We start from the raw sequence: 21,409 nt of genomic DNA, 5'->3' as shown, positions 1-21,409 counted from the left end.
ACAGGAATCATTTACATACACTAACATACAGGAATCATTCACATACACTAACATACACTAACATACAGGAATCATTCACATACACTAACAAACAGGAATCATTCACATACACTAACATACAGTAACATACAGGAATCATTCACATACACTAACAAACAGGAATCATTCACATACACTAACATACAGTAACATACAGGAATCATTAACAACACAGTAGCACACAGTAACATACACTAACATACAGGAATCATTAACAACACAGTAACAAACAGTAACATACAAGAATCATTATCAACACAGTGACATACAGAAACATACAGGAATCATTAACAACACAGTAACATACAGTAACATACAGGAATCATTAACAACACAGTAACATACAGTAACATACAATAATCATTAATAACACAGTAACATACAGGAATCATTATAAACACAGTAACATACAGTAACATACAAGAATCATTAACAACACAGTAACATACAGGAATCATTAACAACACAGTAACATACAGTAACATACAAGAATCATTAACAACACACTAACATACAGGAATCATTATAAACACAGTAACATACAGTAACATACAATAATCATTAACAACACAGTAACATACATGAATCATTAACAACACAGTAACATACAGTAACATACAGGAATCATTAACAACACAGTCACATACAGTAACATACAGTAACATACAATAATCATTAATAACACACTAACATACAGGAATCATTATAAACACAGTAACATACAGTAACATACAAGAATCATTAACAACACACTAACATACAAGAATCATTAACAACACAGTGACATACAGAAACATACAGGAATCATTAACAACACACTAACATACATTAATCATTAACAACACAGTGACATACAGTAACATACATGAATCATTAACAACACAGTAACATACAGGAATCATTAGCCATGTATAGGACATGGAGGTGTTTCTGTCCAAGTGACATTAGCAGGAAAAAAATCCCAGGAAAAACTCCTGGCCGTAGTAATGTGTATTGTGGGATAGAGCAGAATATCCTGAAGAAGAGTTATTATCTGGGTTCTGATGCCAGGGTTGCCCTGAGGGGCTGTCTAGCACCCCCACAACAAATCAGGGCACCTCCGGAACACTTTGAAATATTCATGAGACATTTCCAAATTGATAAGGAAGGTCCAGCCCTCTGTTTATAGGGCAAACCAAAGAGTCCAAGTGCAATCCCAAACTAGCATATGTAAATATGGAGCATCGTCCCAGATCCCTTTGAATGAATTCTACACAGCAGAGTGGATGAGTGGTGGCGCTAGCTAGCTACAGTCCCAGCAGCATTCTGGTCCTGTGTGGATTCTCATGGAGAGGTTTTGGAGCGGTGGCAGAAATGTGCAGTAGTGTAGATTAGAGGGGATGCGTGTGGATCAGTGTGCTGTAGTGTAGATTAGGCTGGATCTGCTGCATGGAGCACCTAGAGATTTGTGTGACACAGTGCAGGATGTCATCATGCAGTGGGTTTGGTGGGAGGCGTTAGCGGATAGCCTCTGGGTAATGACGTGATAAACCAAAGCAAGGGCCTCTGGGCAGTACAGGATCCGCCATCCGTCTCCTGTCTGTCAATCAATGGCTTGTGTAAGCAGGGTGGGTGTGAGCTGTTTGATGTTCTGCCTGAAAAACTCCCAGTCGGATACATCACTTACTGATTGACAGCCGGTGTCAATCTGCCCCATGCTGGGTTTCTGTCTCAGAAGAACCACCCCCGCCTGCCTCCGCCAAGCTACCCTCCTCACACACACACACACGCACGCACGCACGCATACGTTAATACTATGGGGCTGCCACACACACAAAAAAACATGCACAAACACACGTATGTAGAGACACACACACACACTGTTATTCTCTCTCTCTACTGTCGTAAACCTCTCCCCTCTTTAGTTCTCTCTCTAAATCCTCGTTGTCTTGTTTGTCCTCCATCTCTCTCCATCATTCATTCTCTCATTCTTTCTCTCTCCATCACTATCTCTTTTTGTCTTCTTCTGTGGTGTGGCATGTTGGTAGATGGTGACTATATTAACCTGGCTGTATCCTTCTGGGTGGACTGGAGGTGTAGATGGAGAGGCTGAATGTGACCAGTCAGCCAATATGTCTGTTTCAACATGGTTACCAATCTGTCTCTATCTGGCCCGCCCCTAGAGCCTCTCTCCTCTCCTCTCCCCCCTCTCTTCTCTCAGAATCTCCCTCTCTATCTTATCATGCTCTACACCTATTCCCTCTGTCCTTATCTCTTCTTCCCTTTCCTTTCTCGCTCCCCCGCTTATTTTCTTTCCCACCATCTCTTTCGTTCCACCTCTCTTCTCTCCCTTAGGGCTCCTCTCCCCTTTCTCTCTCTCGCTCTCTCTCTCGCTCTCTGTCTCGCTCTCTCTCTCTCCATCTGTGTCATGTTCTCCACAGTGATATATCAATGCCCTCCCACCTCTCTCTCATTCTTTCTCTCCCTCTTGCTCTCCCCCTCTCCCTCTTTCTCTCTGATCATATCCTTTGAACAAGTGCTGATTAATGTCATACATAGACTGATGAATAATTGATGGAGGAGAGAGAGGCAATTGATGGAGGAGAGAGAGGCAAAATAAGACATCACGGAAAAAGGAGAGCAATGGAGGATGTGAGAGAAGACTAAAGAAAGGGGGAAGAGATGGAGAGAGAGAGACAGAAGGAAGGCGTAGAGAATTCCAGGAGATGCACCCTAGGGGTAGAGGAGTGTCTCGCACTGGCTGCTGTTGTCTCATTTACTCATTTACTCTCAGTCTCGTTGTCAGTGAGTTATAGATATAGTTTCAATATCTTTTGAATGATTGAACAATGTTTGTGTCTTTGTCATGCCCACAAAGCCACTTCGGATTGAATCGAGGAAAGACAGAGCCAGGGAAAGGAAGGGAGAGGGTGAAGGAAAGATAGATAAACAGATACACAAAAAAGAGAGATGGAGATAGGAAGAGAGGGGGAAGGAAAGATGGGGAGACCTAGAGACCGAATGATTAAGAGGGATAAGAAGAGATAGAGAGGGTGATAGAAAGAGAGGGATGGGGAAGGAAAAATAGAGAGATGGACAGACAAAGAGAGCGATAGAAAGACAGATAAAGAGAGACATACTCCAGGTCCTACACTGATCACTCTACACCCAGACAACAGCCTCAGGTGATTGGCAGGCCTCTGGTCTGTGTATTGGATAGGGCTGGAGGAGCTGTCCACCAGACTGGTGCTAAAACCAAGCTTTTTTACTTATTTTTTTCTCACCAGGATGACTCATCCCCCCCCCCCCCCCCCCCCCCCCCCGTTTCCCCTCAGACAAAATATTTTAGCCGTCAGTGATTAAAAGCTCATAACCACGAGCACAGACCTAATCACATCACAGGAAATATCATTGTGGGTGTTAGTATTTTTATTGTGGTGTTTATCAGTCCACCAACATTTGTTCATGTTTAAGCTGCCATATTCAAAATGGGTATATTAGCATTTGAAGCGGCGTATCACATTACACTCACAGTGTGTTGTCCCTCTGCTCTGATGATGTGGGATTTAGTGGATTTTTTGGCTGATAGGGGCTGTTTGTGATGACGAGTGGGAAAAGGAGGCTTAATTGAGAGAATAAACTATGTGAAGGATACTGATTAATGTGACATGAGGCCTTTTGGTATTTTAGATGATGAGGCTGAAGTATTGAGTCTTCATCCATCATTGCCTGAAACAAACTCACCCTCTGTCTCTCTTCTCTCCATCCTTCCCTCTCTCCTCTCGTCCTCCAGAGATCTCTGTCAGCCTGTTGTCGGTGATCGTGACGTTCTGCGGGATCGTCCTTCTCTCAGTCTCTCTCTTTGTCTCCTGGAAGCTCTGTTGGTTGCCATGGAGAGACAAGGAGGGTGGGGGCCTGAGCTTGACATCGGGGCTGATGCCCGGGGGTGTGGGTGGGATGGGCGGCAGTGGGGGGGCCTCCCTCCTACCTCCTGTCATGCAGAGGAAGGCGTCCCACTCCTCACTCTACCCTTCCCTGGCCCAGTCTCAGCAGCATCACCCCCACTTCTCTGACCTGGTGGGGGTGGAGAGTGGCCAGGGGGTGGGGGGCGTGGTGGGAGGCCCGGAGCAGACCCAGGAACACTCCTACCTGGACATGGACTCCTACCCCAACAACGCTGGTGAGAAGGAACCCCTGATCTCACCCACTGATACTGAAGTGGCTTTATTATAGCATGTGTAGAGTTTGCGTCATATAATGCATTGGTCGATGTTTTAAGTCTTGTACTATAGCAACAGATCATATTTATATCTACAAAATGTTCTGTACTATATTACATTTTAACTCCACTGACGGTATGTCTAGCCAGAGTATTATTAACACATCTTGAAATGGTGCGGCACATTGCTAAATGCACTACAACCCCCCCATAAACTGAAGAAATAAGACACAACAATCTCTTTACAGTAGAACCAGCTTCACTTTCTATACAATCACCTCTTTTCTTCTCTCTATCCCCCTTCTATTCTCTGCTCTCCTTTTTCTGTATTGTCCTCTCTCTCTCTCTCTCTCTCTCTCTCTCTCTCTCTCTCTCTCTCTCTCTCTCTCTCTCTCTCTCTCTCACTCTCTCTGTCTCTCTCTCTGTCTCTGTCTCTCTCTGTCTCTCGCTCTCTCTCTGTCTCTCTCTGTCTCTCTCTCTCTGTCTCTCTCTCTCTCTCTCTCTCTCTCTCTCTCACTCTCTCTCTCCCTTTCTCTCTGGTCTGTGGTCTAGGGAATCTTAAATTGAGCCAGACGTCTCCAGAGTTGCCCCCCACCACTGAGGGGGGAGCCGCCCCACCCCACAAAGACATGCCCAACGCCCACTCCCAGCAGCAGGTCACTGCACGGTCAGTACTGTACTGTGTGTGAGCGCTTGTTTCGTTTGTGTGTGTTCTCTGTGTCAGTGATTACAAAGAGGTTATGGTATGCAGGATGTGATATATCTATATATAAACCCAGCAAAAAGAAATGTCCTCTCACTGTCAACTGCGTTAATTTTCAGCAAACTTAACATGTGTAAATATTTGTATGAACATAACAAGATTCAACAACTGAGACATAAACTGAACAAGTTCCACAGACATGTAATTAACATAAATTGAATAATATGTCCCTGAACAAAGGGGGTGTGGGGGCAAAATCAAAAGTGACAGTCAGTATCTGCATTAAGTACTGCAGTGCATCTCCTCCTCATGGACTGCACCAGATATGCCAGTTCTTGCTGTGAGATGTTACTTCACTCTTCCACCAAGGCACCTGCAAGTTCCCAGACATTTCTGGGGGAATGGCCCTAGCCCTCACCCTCTGATCCAACAGGTCCCAGACGTGCTCAATGGGATTGAGATCCGGGCTCTTCGCTGGCCATGGCAGAACACTAACATTCCTGTCTTGCAGGAAATCACACACAGGACGAGCAGTATGGCTGGTGGCATTGTCATGCTGGAGGGTCATGTCAGGATGAGCCTGTCAGGATGAGCCTGCAGGAACGCTGTAACGCACAGCGTTGCCTGCGATGACAACAACCTCAGTCCGATGATGCTGTGACACACCGCCCCAGACCATGACGGACCCTCCCCCACCAAATCGATCCCTCTCCAGAGTACAGGCCTCGGTGTAACGCTCATTCCTTCGACGATAAAACGCTTATCTGACCATCACCCCTGGTGAGACAAAACCGTGACTCGTCAGTGAATTGCACTTTTTTCCAGTCCTGTCTGGTCCAGTGACGGTGGGTTTGTGCCCATAGGCGACGTTGTTGCCGGTGATGTCTGATGAGGACCTGCCTTACAACAGGCCTACAAGCCCTCAGTCCAGTCTCTCTCAGCCTATTGCGGACAGTCTGAGCACTGATGGAGGGATTGTGCGTTCCTGGTGTAACTCGGGCAGTTGCTATTGCCATCCTGTACCTGTCCCGCAAGTGTGATGTTTGGATATTGTCCTGGCCACATCTGCAGTCCTCATGCCTCCTTGCAGCATGCCTAAGGCACATTCACGCAGATGAGCAGGGACCCTGGGCATCTTTCTTTTGGCGTTTTTCAGAGTCAGTAGAAAGGCCTCTTTAGTGTCCTAAGTTTTCAGAACTGTGACCTTAATTGCCTGTTAGTGTCTTAATGACCGTTCCACAGGTGCATGTTCATGAATTGTTTATGGTTCCTTGAACAAGCATGGGAAACAGTGTTTAAACCCTTTACAATGATGATCTGTGAATTTTTACAAAATATATTTGAAAGACAGGGTCCTGAAAAGGGGATGTTTATCCACATTTTGTTATGCTACATCCTTATTCTAAAATGTATTAAATATTTTTTTGCCCTCATAAATCTAAACACAATACCCCATAATGACAAAGCAAATGACAAAGCAAAAACAGGTTTTTAGAAATGCTAATGCTTTCAAAATAATAAACAGAAATACCTTATTTACATAAGTATTCAGACCCTTTGCTGAGCTTCGAAAATGAGATCAGGTCCATCCTGTTTCCATTGATCATCCTTGAGATGTTTCTACAACTTGATTAGAGTCCACCTGTGGTAAATTCAATTGAATGTACATGATTTGGAAAGGCACACACCTATAAGGTCCCACACTTGACAGTGCATGTCAGAGCAAAAACCAAACCATGAGGTCGAAGGAATTGTCTGTAGAGCTCCGAGAGGTCCGTGTCCAGGCACAGATCTGAGGAATGGTACAAAAGAATTTCTGCAGCATTGAAGGTCATCAAGAACACAGTTTCCTCCATCATTTTTAAATGGAAGAAGTTTGGAACCACCAAGACTCTTCCTAGAGCTGGCTACCTGGCCAAACTGAGCAATTGGGGAAGAAGGGCCTTGGTCAGGGAGGTGACGAAGAACCCAATGGTCACTTTGATAGAGCTCCAGAGTTCTCCTTTGGAGATGGGAGAACCTTTTAGAAGGAAAACCATCTCTGCAGCACTCCACCAATCCGAGTGGCCAGACGGAAGCCACTCCTCAGTAAAAGGCACATGACAGCCCACTTGGAGTTTGCCAAAAGACACCTAAAGACTCACAGACTATGAGAAACAAGATTCTCTGGTCTGGTGAAACCAAGATTGAACTCTTTGGCCTCAATGCCAAGTGTCACGTCTGAAGGAAACCTGGAACCATGTAAAGCATGGTGGTGGCAGCATCATGCCGTGGGAATGTTTTTCAGCAGCAGGGACTGGGAGACTAGTCAGGATCGAGGAAAAGATGAAGAGAGATCCTTGATGAAAACCTGCTCCAGAGCGCTCAGGACCTCAGACTGGGGCGATGGTTCACCTTCCAACCTTAAGCACACAGTCAAGACAATGCAGGAGTGGCTTCGGGACAAGTCTCTGAATGTCCTTGAGTGGCACAGTCAGTGCCCAGACTTGAACTCGATCGAACATCTCTGGAGAGACCTGAAAATAGCTGTGCAGTAAAGCTGCCCATCCAACCTGACAGAGCTTGAGGATCTGCAGAGAAGAATGGGAGATACTCCCCAGATACAGGAGTGCCAAGCTTGTAGCATCATACCTTGGAAGACTTGAGGCTGTAATCTCTGCCAAAGATGCTTCAACAAAGTATTGAGTAAAGGGTCTGAATACTAGTTTTTCTTTTTTTATACATTTGAAAAAATGTCTAAACCTGTTTTTGCTTTGGAATTATGGGGTATTGTGTGTAGATTGATGAGGGGGGAAAAAACAATTGAATACATTTTTGAATAAGGCTGTAAAGTAACAAAATGTGGGGGAAAAATCAAGGGGTCTGAATACGTTCCGAATGCACTGTGTATACAGTACCAGTCAAATGTTTGGACACACCTACTCATTCCAGGGTTTTTCTATATTTTTACATTGTAGAATAGTAGTGAAGGCATCAAAACTATGAGATAACTCATATGGAATCATGTAGTAACCACAAATCAAAATATATTTTATATTTGATATTCGTCAAAGTAGCCACCCTTTGCCTTGATGACAGCTTTGCACACTCTTGGCATTCTCTCAACCAGATTAATGAGGTAGTCACCTGGAATGCATTTCAATTAAAAGGTGTGCCTTGTTAAAAGTTAATTTGTGGATTTTTTTTCCTTCTTAATGCATTTGAGCCAATCAGTTGTGTTGTGACAAGGTGGGGGTGGTATACAGAAAATAGCCCTATTTGGTAAAAGACCGAATCCATATTATGGCAAGATCAGCTCAAATAAGCAAAGAGAAATGACAGTCCATCATTACTTCAGGACATGAAGGTCAGTCAAAGCGGAAAATCTCAAGAACTTTGAAAGTTTCTTCAAGTGCATTTGCAAAAACCATCCAGCGCTATGATGAAACTGGCTCTCATGAGTACCGCCACAGGAAAGGAAGACCCAGAGTTACCTCTGCTGCAAAGGATAAGTTCATTAGAGTTACCAGCCTCAGAAATTGCAGCCCAAATAAACGCTTCAGAGTTCAAGTAACAGACACATCTCAACATCAACTGTTCAGAGGAGACTGTGTGAATCAGGCCTTCATGGTTGATTTGCTGCACAGAAACCACTACTAAAGGACACCAATAAGAAGAGACTTACTTGGGCCAAGAAACATGAGCAATGGACATTAGACTGGTGGAAATCTGTCCTTTGGTCTGATGAGTCCAAATTTTAGATTTTTGGTTCCAACCGCCGTGTCTTTGTGAGACGCAAAGTAGGTGAACAGATGATCTCCACATGTGTGGTTCCCAACATAAAGCATGGAGGAAGAGTTGTGATGATGTGGGGTGCTTTGCAGGTGACACTTGTCTGTATTTAGAATTCAAGGCACACTTAACCATGGCATGGCTACCACAGCATTCTGCAGCGATACGCCATCCCATCTGGTTTGCGCTTAGTGGGACTATCATTTATTTTTCATCAGGACAATGACCCAACACAGCTCCAAGCTGTGTAAGGGCTATTTGACCAAGAAGGTGAGTGATGGAGTGCTGTATCAGATGACCTGGCCTCCACAGTCACCCGATCTCAACCCACTTGAGATGGTTTGGGATGAGTTGGACCGCAGAGTGAAGGGAAAGCAGCCAACAAGTGCTCAGCATATGTGTGAACTCCTTCAAGACTGTTGGAAAAGCATTCCTCATGAAGCTGGTTGAGAGATTGCCAAAAGTGTACAAAGCTGTCCTCAAGGAAAAGGGTGGCTACTTTGAAGAATCTGAAATCTAAAATATATTTTGATTTGTGAACACTTTTTTTGGTTACTACATGATTGCCTATGTGTTATTTCATAGTTGTGATGTCTTCACTATTATTCTACAATGTAGAAAATAGTAAAAATAAAGAAAAACCCTTGAATGAGTAGGTGTGTCCAAATTATCAACTGGTACTGTATATATTTTTAAATATGTGATAATTATACTATAGATTATATTATATTATCTAAAGGTCATCACATTTCTGTGATTGGTTGTCTAGTGTATACATTTTCTGAGTGTTATTCTGAGTATTAACCCTGTCTGTCTCTCCAGTGAATGTATGTCTGTGAATGAACCCTATCGATATTTTTAGTGTGTGTTAGTTTTCTTTTTTACAACCCTGTTTCTATTTTTGATGTAAATGCCATGTTATAGAAGGGTCCAGACACCTTTTTTGTGATTTCACTTGTTTTTGGGAAATTTACCCCAAACATGCAAATCACTTCCTCATCCTGGTTGTGCAGGAAAAACATGAAAAAAGGCTCCAAAAACACCCAAATACATCCTTTTAGAAACGGTAAAGCTCTCAGTATAGTGATGCAGGTCTTTAGATGTGGTACACATGAAAATGAAAATGGAAAATTAAAATGTGTCTTCAAAAATGTAGATTTGGTTGTAGTGTTAATGCGTCTATTAAGCCCTTCTCTCTCCCCAGGCCCAAGCCCATGACTCACCAGTTGTCCAGCCCTGATTTCCATGGTGAGGAGAAGAGCGAGCAGGTGACCAGCATTGGCCAAATCAAACCGGAACTCTACAGACTGCGTGGGGGCGACCAGGGGGAAGGGAAAGCAGGGGACAATTGCGGCAAGATCAGCTTCCTCCTGCGCTACGCCTTCAAGTGAGTGAACCGATTCACTTAATTAATCCTCTTCACACCTCGGTCTGAGTGCACTGTTAAATATACATTACATTAAGGCTTAGACAGAGGATCAACAGCTGCTCTGTCATCACAGCTGAGTTAAGGTACTTGCCCTAGAAACTCTATCATTGCAGTGTCAAGTATCACACAGTGGGCAGTTTTTATCACCCATATATATCTTTACATTATGGACTAAATAGTGTACACAAGATAGATAGATAGATAGATAGATAGATAGATAGATAGATAGATAGATAGATAGATAGATAGATAGATAGATAGATAGATAGATAGATAGATAGATAGATAGACATTGTTATTGTAATTGTCTAATTTTCCATACCTTGAGTGCATTAGCCATGCAGGTTTTCTGCAGCACTGGCTCTGTTTATGTAAATGGTGGATGTGCCCCCCTCCGGAGGGTTGAAGATGGGAAGATGGAGGGAGAGATCAGGGGCAGTGTATTACAGTCTGCTAGGTCTCAGTCTCAGTCTATCTGTGGCTCTGTGGCTGCCTGGTGGGGTCCTTTCTTTCTGCCGTCACACAAAGAAACATTACGATGGAGAAAGAAAGTGCTGATGTTTGAAAAACAAGGGAGAGAGAGGCAGTTAGGGTCATGAATTATATATGGTGAGCTACTTTAAACAGCAGACCCTGTCAACACATAATAACATCACACTGTTATAGCACGAATTACAGACTCACAGAATTAGAGGGAGAGGGAATGAGGGAGGGAGGGAGGGAGGGAGGGAGGGAGGGAGGGAGGGAGGGAGGGAGGATGCTGTTGGTGTATCTCTACCTGTACCTACATGTATTTCTACCTCACGTCACAAGATCATTTGTTCTGCTCTGCTTTCTGACACACTGTGAATCTTTGTTAGAAAATCTAGAGAGAGAGGAGACAGACAGAGAGAGGGGGAGAGAGAGAGGGAGAGAGAGATAATGTGTCACCTTCTCTTCACACTGTTAGCAGTGTGTGGGATAATTGTAATGTATTTACCATACATCAATGTTAACGTGCTAGACCCGAGCACATTTGGGGAATAGCAGTCAGGATAACATTGTCAATTTTCCCTCGGCCCTTTGGGAAATGTATTTTCTATTGACACTGTAGTTAAAAGCTGACACTAGTGCTGTGGGAATAGGGTGGTTTCCAGCCATTGAGGAATAGTATAGCGAATTTCCCTCTGACACATCAGTAATAGGTGTATTTTCTGCCGAGTGCTTCTGGGACCGTGTTAGTAGGCCGTCATTGTAAATAAGAATTTGTTCTTAACTGACTTGCCTAGTTAAATAAAGGTTAAATATATATATATTTTTAAAGGTTGTCTTTTGTTCCTGCTTTTTGTTGCCTTGATGTTCAAACGGACATGTGAGAGTAGGAACACTACAGTGTTTGTTGTTGTAATGTGGTAATGTTGTTGAATGTGACATGCCATCAGGGACAGCTTTTATACAGGACTCACCTGGCATTTTCAATTATGCTTTATAAAACTACACTGCTCATAGTCATAAGGACTACAGTTCCCAACACGTACTGACAGTGTGTATCGACTTCCAAGCGGAGATGATACTGGACTTAAAGTAAGTAGATAGACTTAAGAAATACTAATTGGACATGTTTCTTAACGTGTTTATCCAATTTAAATATAACTTCCTAATTTACTAATGACGGTATTAATCTTATCCCTGATTTGATGTGATTGTAGGATTGGCATGTTTACCTGATTTCCTTAATTGGACGTGATTGCATGATAAACATGAAACCTGATTGGATGCAATCATGTCGTCAACAGGCTTATCTCAGTCCTGATTGGACCAGATGATTAAACAGTGTGTTTGTCTGAGCTGCTATTGGCTATGGCCTGGTGGTGCTCTCTTCCCCAGAGTTCACGCTGTGCTCCTAAAGGCCCGTAATGAAGTGATGACACGCTCGTTAATGCAGAAAGACAGGGTATAATGAGGTCTGATTAAAGGCCTGCCAGCCATCTTCACTCTCTTAATTAAATCCCTCATAAGTAGTTCTACAGACAGACCACTGGACATAGGCGGTTTAGAAGGACATCTTCGCGTGTGTGTGTATGCATGTGTATATGTGCACGACTGTGTGTGTGTGTGTGTGTGACCCAGACTGACCATAACACAGTGGAATAGCCTACTATGAGGAGTATTAATGGCTTGGCTTCTCTCCCTGGAACTGCTGGAGCCAATCTGTAGCTTTGTAGCAATGGATTATGCTACTTGTAGAAGTTGCTCTCATTCACAAATCTACCTTCCTCACATTCCCCATTAGTAGGGAGTAAACCTTTAAATCAGTGTCATGGGCTGCTTCATCCTAGACCTCAATGGATCCCCATCGACCCACTCCATAGATACAACATACTCTCCTAACCACTCCACTGTTTCTCTATCTACTCTGTCGCCCTATGTCTGTCCAGCTAAGTTTGACATATAGATCGTGTTGTGTGTGTGTGTGTCCCAGACGGTGAGTCTAACATAGATTGTATATGTGTGTCCTCGTCTGCAGTACAGAGCAGCTAGTGGTGAAGATCCTGAAGGCTGTAGACCTGGCTGCCAAGGACGCCAACGGCTTCTCAGACCCCTACGTCAAGATCTACCTTCTGCCAGACAGGAAGAAGAAGTTCCAGACCAAGGTAACACGTTTATCAAGCCTGATCCCAGATCTGTTTGTGCTGTCTTGCCAATGACCATAAATACCTTGGAAGAGTGCAAACAGATCTGGGATCAGGCTGTCATTTATTACACTTGTCAGTTTTCACACAAATTGGGCTGGTTTTCAGTCCAGTTTGAAGGCACAGTAAAATACTAACCTGCTAAATGTGTAGTTTCACCCTGATGCCAATTGAGAAATGTTCTATGTGAATCATCCATTGATGTCACTCAGAGATTTGTGTATGCATTACCACGAGAGATTTGTGTATGCATTACCACGAGAGATTTGTGCGGAGTTTCATTGCCGTTTCTCAAGTTGGTATTTTATTCTAAATTACTGTCAGTAGTAAAGTGAAAACCTAAACAGTCCTATCTGGTGCAAACACAGAGACAGGAACAATCACCCACACAGTGAAACCCAGGCTACCTAAGTATGATTCTCAATCAGAGACAACTAATGACACCTGCCTCTGATTGAGAACCATACTAGGCCGAAACATAGAAATACCCCAAAACATAGAAAAACAAACAGACTGCCCACCCAACTCACACCCTGACCATACTAAATAAATACAAAACAAAGGAAATAAAGGTCAGAACGTGACAGGGTTTCACTGTTGTTTTGTGGGTGATTGTTTCCGTGTCTGTGTTTTACACCACACGGTACTGTTTTCGGTTTAGGTTGTTCACGTTACGTTTATTGTTTTTGTATGGAGTGTTCAGTTTGTGTTTAAATAAATACCATGGACACTTACCACGCCGCATATTGGTCCTCCGATCCTTCTCGCCTCTTCTCTTCAGACGAGGAGAGGAGGAGGAAAAGAGGAGAGGAGGAAAACCATTACAGATTCACCCACCAAACAAGGACCAAGCGGCGTGGAAAGGAGCAGCAACAGCGGCCGAAGACACAAGACTCCTGGACGTGGGAGGAAATCCTCGACGGGAGAGGACCCTGGGCAAAGCCAGGGGAGTGTCGCCGTCCCAAGGTGCAGCAGGAGAAGCAGCAGCAGGAGCAAAAGCAGCAGCAGGAGAAGCAACAGAAGCAGCAGAAGAAGCAGCAGCAGAAATGTCAGGATTCCAGGACATGGGAGGATGTTTTGAATGGCAAGGGTTGCTACACATGGGAGGAGATCCAGGCTGGTAGGGATTGCCTACCATGGGAACAGGTGGAGGCATTGAGGAGAGCAGAGGCAGCCGGAGAGAGGAGCCATCGATATGAGGGAACCCGACTGGCAAGGAAGCCCGAGAGGCAGCCCCAAAAATGTATTGGGGGGAGGCACTTGGAGCTGTCGGCGAAGCTGAGGGCTGAGTCTGAGAGGGTCGAGGAGTTATTGGACAGATTGGAGGAGAGTGAACGGATGGGAGATGAGGAGACACTCGAGGAATTGTTAATAGAATTGGAGGAGAGTGAAGAGAGAGAGCTGTTGATTTGGCGTAGTATGCAAGGCATTCGCCCTGAGGTGCGTGTCCCCAGACGAAGAGGAGGAAAACCATTACAATTTTGTTGACTCTTGTTCTCTCTCCCACTCTCTCCCCCTCTCCCTCTCCTTCCCCTTTCTCTCCCCTTCACCTCTTTACCTCTATACCACTCTCCCTCCTCAATTCCCCCCTCTCCTCTCTCCCACAGGTCCACAGAAAGACCCTAAACCCTATCTTCAACGAGACGTTCCAGTTCGGTGTCCCCCTGGCAGAGCTGCACTCCCGGAAGCTACACTTCTCTGTCTACGACTTTGACCGCTTCTCCAGACACGACCTGATTGGCCAGGTGGTTGTGGACAACCTTCTGGACTTCAGCGAGGGCACAGGAGAAAAGCCTGTCTGGAGGGACATAGTGGAGGGCACAGCGGTGAGAGAGAGAGCCCATGCCTGACACCATAATGCCAACGCAATGCCACCACTATGTTACCATGATGACACCACTATACCACTATAGTATCACCACTATGCCACTATAATGCCACCACTATGCCACTATAATGCCACCACTATGCCACTATAATGCTACCACAATACCACCACTATGCCACTATAATGCCACCGAAATGCCACTATAATGCCACCACTATGGCACTATAATGCCACCACTATGCCACTACAATGATACCACTATACCATCACTATACCACCACTATAATGCCACTATAATGCCACCAGTACACCACCACAATGCCACTATAATGCCACTATAATGTCACCACTATACCACCACTATGCCACCAATTTACCACTATAATGCTACCACTATGCCACTATAATGTCACCACTATACCATCACTATGCCACCAATATGCCACTATAATGCCACCACTGTACCGCCACTATAATGCCTCCACTATGCCACTATAATGCCGCCACTATAATGCCTCCACTATGCCACTATAATGCCACTATAATGTTGCCACTATACCACCACTATGCCACTATAATGCCACTATAATGTCACCACTTTACCACCACTATGCCACCAATATACCACTATAATGCCACCACTATGACACTATAATGCCACCACTATGCCATTATACTGCTACCACTATACCACCACTATGCCACTATAATGTCACTGTAATGCCACCACTATACCACCACTATGCCACTATAATGCCACCACTATGCCACTATACTGCTACCACTATAACGCAACCGCTTTGCCACTATAATGCCGCCGTTATGCCACTATAATGCCGCTACTATGACACTATAATGCCACTGCTATGTCACCTTATGCCACCATATGACCCTATAATGCCACTATAATGCCGCCGCTATGCCACTATAATGCCACTGCTATGCCACTATAATGCCACTACTATGCCACTATAATGCCATTGCTATGCCACCGTATGCCACCATATGCCACTATAATGCCACTATAATGCCACTGCTATGCCACTATAATGCCACTGCTATGCCACTATAATGCCACTGCTATGCCACTATAATGCCATTGCTATGCCACTATAATGCCATTGCTATGCCACCATATGCCACTATAATGCCACTATAATGCCAATGCTATGCCACTATAATGCCACTGCTATGCCATTATAATGCCACTATAATGCAACCGCTTTGCCACTATAATGCCATTGCTATGCCACTATAATGATATTGCTATGCCACCTTATGCCACCATATGCCACTATAATGCCACTATAATGCCATTGCTATGCCACTATAATGCCACGCTATGCCATTATAATGCCACTATAATGCAACCGCTATGCCACTATAATGCCACTGCTATGCCACTATAATGCCATTGCTATGCCACTATAATTCCATTGCTATGCCACCTTATGCCACTATAATGCCACTATAATGCCATTGCTATGCCACTATAATGCCACCGCTATGCCATTATAATGCAACCGCTTTGCCACTATAATGCCACTGCTATGCCACTATAATGCCATCGCTATGCCACTATAATGCCATTGCTATGCCACTATAATGCCACTGCTATGCCACCGCTATGCCACTATAATGCCACTGCTATGCCACTATGCCACCACCATGACCACTGGCTGTGCCGAGTTAGAAGGAAGCAGGAGAGAGTGTTTAAATAGCCTTTAAATCTAGCTCAATTGAACTTTTATCTTCTTGGGGACATTGAAAGATTGACATTTCATTAATGTACTGTGATGACAGTTGCCTTCAGTTTGAATATGCTGCCTGTTTAGATTGTGACACCTGTCATGTCTCTGTGGCAATTATCACTGATGCCTGCTTCATGGTTTAGCAAACCAAATGCAAGATGGTGGTCTCTTTTACAGACCCTTTGCTCAGCCTGTGGCTCTTTGGGTATTACTGAGTGTTTACCACACGTTTGCTGGGATCTGTGTTTGAACCCTGACCTCTGACCTCTGTGTGTTATACAGGAGAAGGCTGACCTCGGGGAGCTGAACTTCTCTCTGTGTTACCTGCCCACAGCAGGTCGGCTCACCGCCACTGTCATCAAGGCCACCAACCTCAAAGCCATGGACCTCACCGGCTTCTCAGGTGACTTACCTATTGACCGCAGCACACTGACAACAGCACACTGTTCACAGCACTGGGGGTTGTCTCTTCTGTTAGAAACAGCCTGACAAGACTCACATCACACATTTTGTATTTCAACTATTATTTGAATGCAATTAGGCCTGCATAAACAGATGGAGCAAACACATCAATTGACTGAATTCATGAATATTTGAATATTGATATGTTACATTCTGTAAATATTTCCCAAATAAATACTGTTCCAAACATAATGAAGTGCCAAAAATCTGTTTTGTGGCAATGTTGAAAACACAAGCAAATAGCAAAAATCATAAACGTTGGAGTGCTAAAAACCGCAGCCAACAAACAACCAAACGCTTTAAACACAATCATGTCCTGGCCTGATTGATGGCTGGGACTTAGGTAGCTGATGATGATTTAATTAATGAACGCCTAACGAAATTAATTGAGTTATTAATCCTGCCTGTGAGGATGTGATGATCCTGCATTACCATGGTAACACTTACTATACTGACGAAATGACACGCTAAATTATGAGGCCACACCGTTATTATTGCTTTTATGATTAGGAGATTATTAGAATGCCTAACGAAGGTATAAAACAATCCGCCATAAAATCAAATGGTAACTCTCAGTGTTCTGTAAGTGCTACAATGGACTAGAGCTGCAGTTTGTATTCTGTGGTAATTGACGTGAATCCACCTGTTTTACTTTGGCCTTAATCCGCCTCGTCCAAGGGGCCTTGATTTGGATGTCTTTTATGTGTTAAAGACAGATGCCTGGACGTGGGAGTATAATTTGTTAATAGCCTGCTCAAGGTTTGTCTCTTATCTTTGTCCCCCTCTTTCTCTTTCTTCCCTTCTCTTCCTCTATTTCTTTCTCTCTCTCTTTTTCTCTCTCCCTCCCTCTTTCTCCTTCTCTCAGACCCATACGTGAAGGCTTCTCTGATATGTGACGGCCGCAGGCTAAAGAAGAGGAAGACCTCCATTAAGAAGAATACGTTGAACCCCACCTACAACGAGGCTCTAGTCTTTGACATCCCTCATGAGGACATCGACAGGGTGTCTATCATCATCGCTGTCATGGACTATGACTGGTAAGAAGAGACCTGGGCTGTTATTACTGGACAATGGGAGTTTTATAAGTTTGTGTGGGATGTGGATGTAATTGATACCATTATAATACTGACTATGTATTTGGATGGTTGCTGCATAAGGGTCTGTTGTTAATTGTTAGATAAGGGTATGTCTGTTGTTAATTGTTAGATAAGGGTATGCCTGTTGTTAATTGTTAGATAAGGGTATGCCTGTTGTTAATTGTTAGAAAAGGGTATGCCTGTTGTTAATTGTTAGAAAAGGGTATGTTTGTTGTTAATTGTTAGATAAGGGTAGGTCTGTTGTTAATTGTTAGATAAGGGCATGTCTGTTGTTAATTGTTAGATAAGGGTATGTCTTGTTAATTGTTAGATAAGGGCATGTCTGTTGTTAATTGTTAGATAAGGGCATGTCTGTTGTTAATTGTTAGATAAGGGTAGGTCTGTTGTTAATTGTTAGATAAGGGTATGTCTGTTAATTGTTAGATAAGGGTATGTCTGTTGTTAATTGTTAGATAAGGGTAGGTCTATTAATTGTTAGATAAGGGTAGATCTGTTGTTAATTGTTAGGTCAGGGTAGGTCTGTTAATTGTTAGATAAGGGTATGTCTGTTAGATAAGGGTATGTCTGTTGTTGTTAGATAAGGGTATGTCTGTTGTTGTTAGATAAGGGTATGTCTGTTGTTAATTGTTAGATAAGGGTATGTCTTTTGTTAATTGTTAGATAAGGGTAGGTCTGTTGTTGTTAGATAAGGGTATGTCTGTGGTTGGTAGTTATTTTTATGGTGTGTAGCAAAGTTATTATAGCAAACTAAAACTAATTATGACTAATCACTCAAAACCATTTAGTAAATGTAATTTAAAAAATTAACAAACCCGTTTGAAAAATTAAAACTGTACTGCCTCCAAAACTAAATAGAATAACAACCATCATGAATTATTGTAACAGTTGTCATAGGTGGAAGGTAAAGAGGACCAAGGTGCAGCGTAGTACGTGTTCATGGTAGATTTAATAAAGAAACTGAACACTAGAACAAAAAAACAACAAAGCGGAACAAACTAAACAGTTCTGTCTGGTGCAGACACACAAAGACAGAAAACAACTACCCACAAACACAGGTGGGAACAGGCTACCTAAGTAGGTTCTCAATCAGAGACAACGATTGCCAGCTGCCTCTGATTGGGAACCATACCAGGCCAAACACATAGAAATACTACAAAACATAGAATGCCCACCCCAACTCACGCCCTGACCAAACTAAAACAGAGACATAAAAAAGGAGTCTACGGTCAGGACGTGACAATTATGTTTTTGGGGGGCAAAAATCGAACAGGGTTTTCAAGCTAAACTGATGATTGGTTGACAATAGGGCCTCCCACAATGCAGGTGATGACTGCAGGATGAAGTTAGTGAAGAGCAACTGCAGAAAGTTGCAGTCGACTGCAGTCAAAACTTCATGACCTTTGATCACATGATTTTTGTAAAGTTCATGTAATTGACATGTAGGCTCCCGTCTGACAGTTATCACCAGAATGCAACACCTTAAAAGGCGGTGACTAACGATGGAGCTTCAACGCTCCTGGTTGTTGTGGAAATTGACCCACCACTACTGTTTACTTTGTGCATCTACGTCATCTCCCTGATTCTACCTTTAAACCTAACCTAACCTATGACCTGACCCATCACCTTATGCATTACTGCCCCACAGTGGCAAGAAGTGACTTTCCAAAAAACACAAAAACTATATGCATGTTGTTATAAAAAGTAAACTAAATAAAACATTTGGTAAAGTAGATCTGAAAACTAACTGAAACAAAACTGAATTTCGAATAAAAATCTTAAAACTAATAGGAATATAAACAATAATAACCTTGTAGTTAGCACTCCGTTACGTTGATAGACATTGTTATTGGGTTGGTATGTATTTAGTACTGGATCATGTGTAACTTAGGTTGATGGTGGTTATTATTTGGTTGGTGTGTAGTTAGCACTGTATGGGTCTATTACGTTGATGTAATGGTGTGTAGTAGGATGGGTCATTCTGTTACCTTCAAATAACTGTCCAGTGTTAAATATGACCTATTATTACTGAAAATATGAGTGAAATAGTTTTCCTTCCAATTTTTTTTCAATTATGTATGTTAAGAAGCTTTTCTGTGTTGGAATAGTGTGGGCGTACCCCAACAGAATGATGTGGGCGTATACCGGTCGTTAAAAATATCCTCCTCTAGACCGCTGATTGGCCAGCTCATCCTCCTCAGGAGTATGATGACACCATACTGTATGAGGAAGTAGCATGCATTTTGAAACGGTCTGTATGAGATACAAGTTTGAGGTGTTTTTTCTCCAATTCATGCTTTGGCCACTAATACGAGTACAAGATGAATAAACACAATTATTTGGGTATGAGTTAGCAGATTATGAACTTTGAAAAGTGTCATTTTCACTGGACAGTTACTTTAATAGACATTGTTGTGTACTAGCATGGGTCAGTCTAAAACATTGATAGACGTTATTTGGTTGGTGTGTAGTTAGTACTATGTGGGTCTGTACCGTTGATAGACGTTGTTATTTGGTTGGTGTGTAGTTAGTACTATGTGGGTCTGTACCGTTGATAGACGTTGTTATTTGGTTGGTGTGTAGCAGTGGTCTGTTGAACACATAGCTGATTGTCCCTGTGAGTCAGACTCCTGGTGGATTCCTCCTGTTTTACATGAGGATGGGCGCCTCATGAATAAACATGGTTTATGCTAATGCTAATGGAAATAGTGTCTGGTGAGACACTGTGTAACCATGCCAGTGTTTCTCTATCTGGCACTCACACCCTCCATCATCACACCATCGCATGGCTGGTGTGTTTTTGTGTTTTCTTTATCTATTATTAAACCCATGTTGTAGGTTATAGTATCTCTATAGTTATGTGTGTGTGTGTGTGTGTGTGTGTGTGTGTGTGTGTTATTTTTTATGCATTTAAAACCCAGGTTATAGCATCTCTATAGTTCGATGCTTGTGTGTGTGTGTTTGTGTGTGTGCATGCATGCGTGTGTTTGTGTGTGGGCATGCATGCATGTGTGTGTTTGTGTATGATAAGAATGTGCTCTCCATTTGTATTGAAACCTTTGTAATAGTCTCTGTATATTGTGCGCTCACTATTGAATATCCAATCTCTGTGGCCGCATTCATTTTCCCCGCACTCAAGGTTGATAAATGAGGCCTACTTTGCCTGTTTGTCACAGTCTCTCTCTCTCTCTCTCTCTCTCTCTCTGTACCTGGCGGTGTGTTGGTCAGTATTGGTCATAATGAGGTCATAGGAATGTGTCGTGTGGGCAGTGACGTTGAGGGTCCTGGGAGGGAGCACTGGACTGCCATGTTGGCCAACCCCCGCAAGCCCATAGACCACTGGCACCAGCTCGTCGAGGTAATTATGTGCATGATGTGATGTGTCTGTGTACCGTTGAGTGTGTGTGTGTGTGTGAGTGAGTGCGTGACTATAGTGCTTTTTTGTGCAGGCCTGTGCTCTCA

At 43.3% G+C, this 21,409-nt stretch overlaps 1 protein-coding gene across 2 annotated transcripts in view; it reads left to right on the top strand.

Annotated features, from left to right (window-relative positions):
• The window catches only part of LOC110486656 (synaptotagmin III), a 60,812-nt gene that overhangs the window by 34,869 nt on the left and 4,534 nt on the right, over window positions 1-21,409 (top strand). For both annotated transcript variants that reach the window (XM_036941376.1, XM_036941377.1), the window contains exons 4-11: window positions 3,812-4,198; window positions 4,790-4,904; window positions 9,916-10,098; window positions 12,647-12,773; window positions 14,420-14,638; window positions 16,674-16,794; window positions 17,719-17,890; window positions 21,176-21,305. In XM_036941376.1, the coding sequence (XP_036797271.1) occupies window positions 3,812-4,198; window positions 4,790-4,904; window positions 9,916-10,098; window positions 12,647-12,773; window positions 14,420-14,638; window positions 16,674-16,794; window positions 17,719-17,890; window positions 21,176-21,305 (1,454 nt within the window). The remainder of the gene's footprint in view (window positions 1-3,811; window positions 4,199-4,789; window positions 4,905-9,915; window positions 10,099-12,646; window positions 12,774-14,419; window positions 14,639-16,673; window positions 16,795-17,718; window positions 17,891-21,175; window positions 21,306-21,409) is intronic.

This window comes from Oncorhynchus mykiss, chromosome 13 (assembly GCF_013265735.2).
Source record: "Oncorhynchus mykiss isolate Arlee chromosome 13, USDA_OmykA_1.1, whole genome shotgun sequence".
Lineage (NCBI taxonomy): Eukaryota > Metazoa > Chordata > Actinopteri > Salmoniformes > Salmonidae > Oncorhynchus > Oncorhynchus mykiss.
The sequence above is the reverse complement of the archived record's forward strand: the minus strand, read 5'-3'. Positions and strand labels throughout refer to the sequence as shown.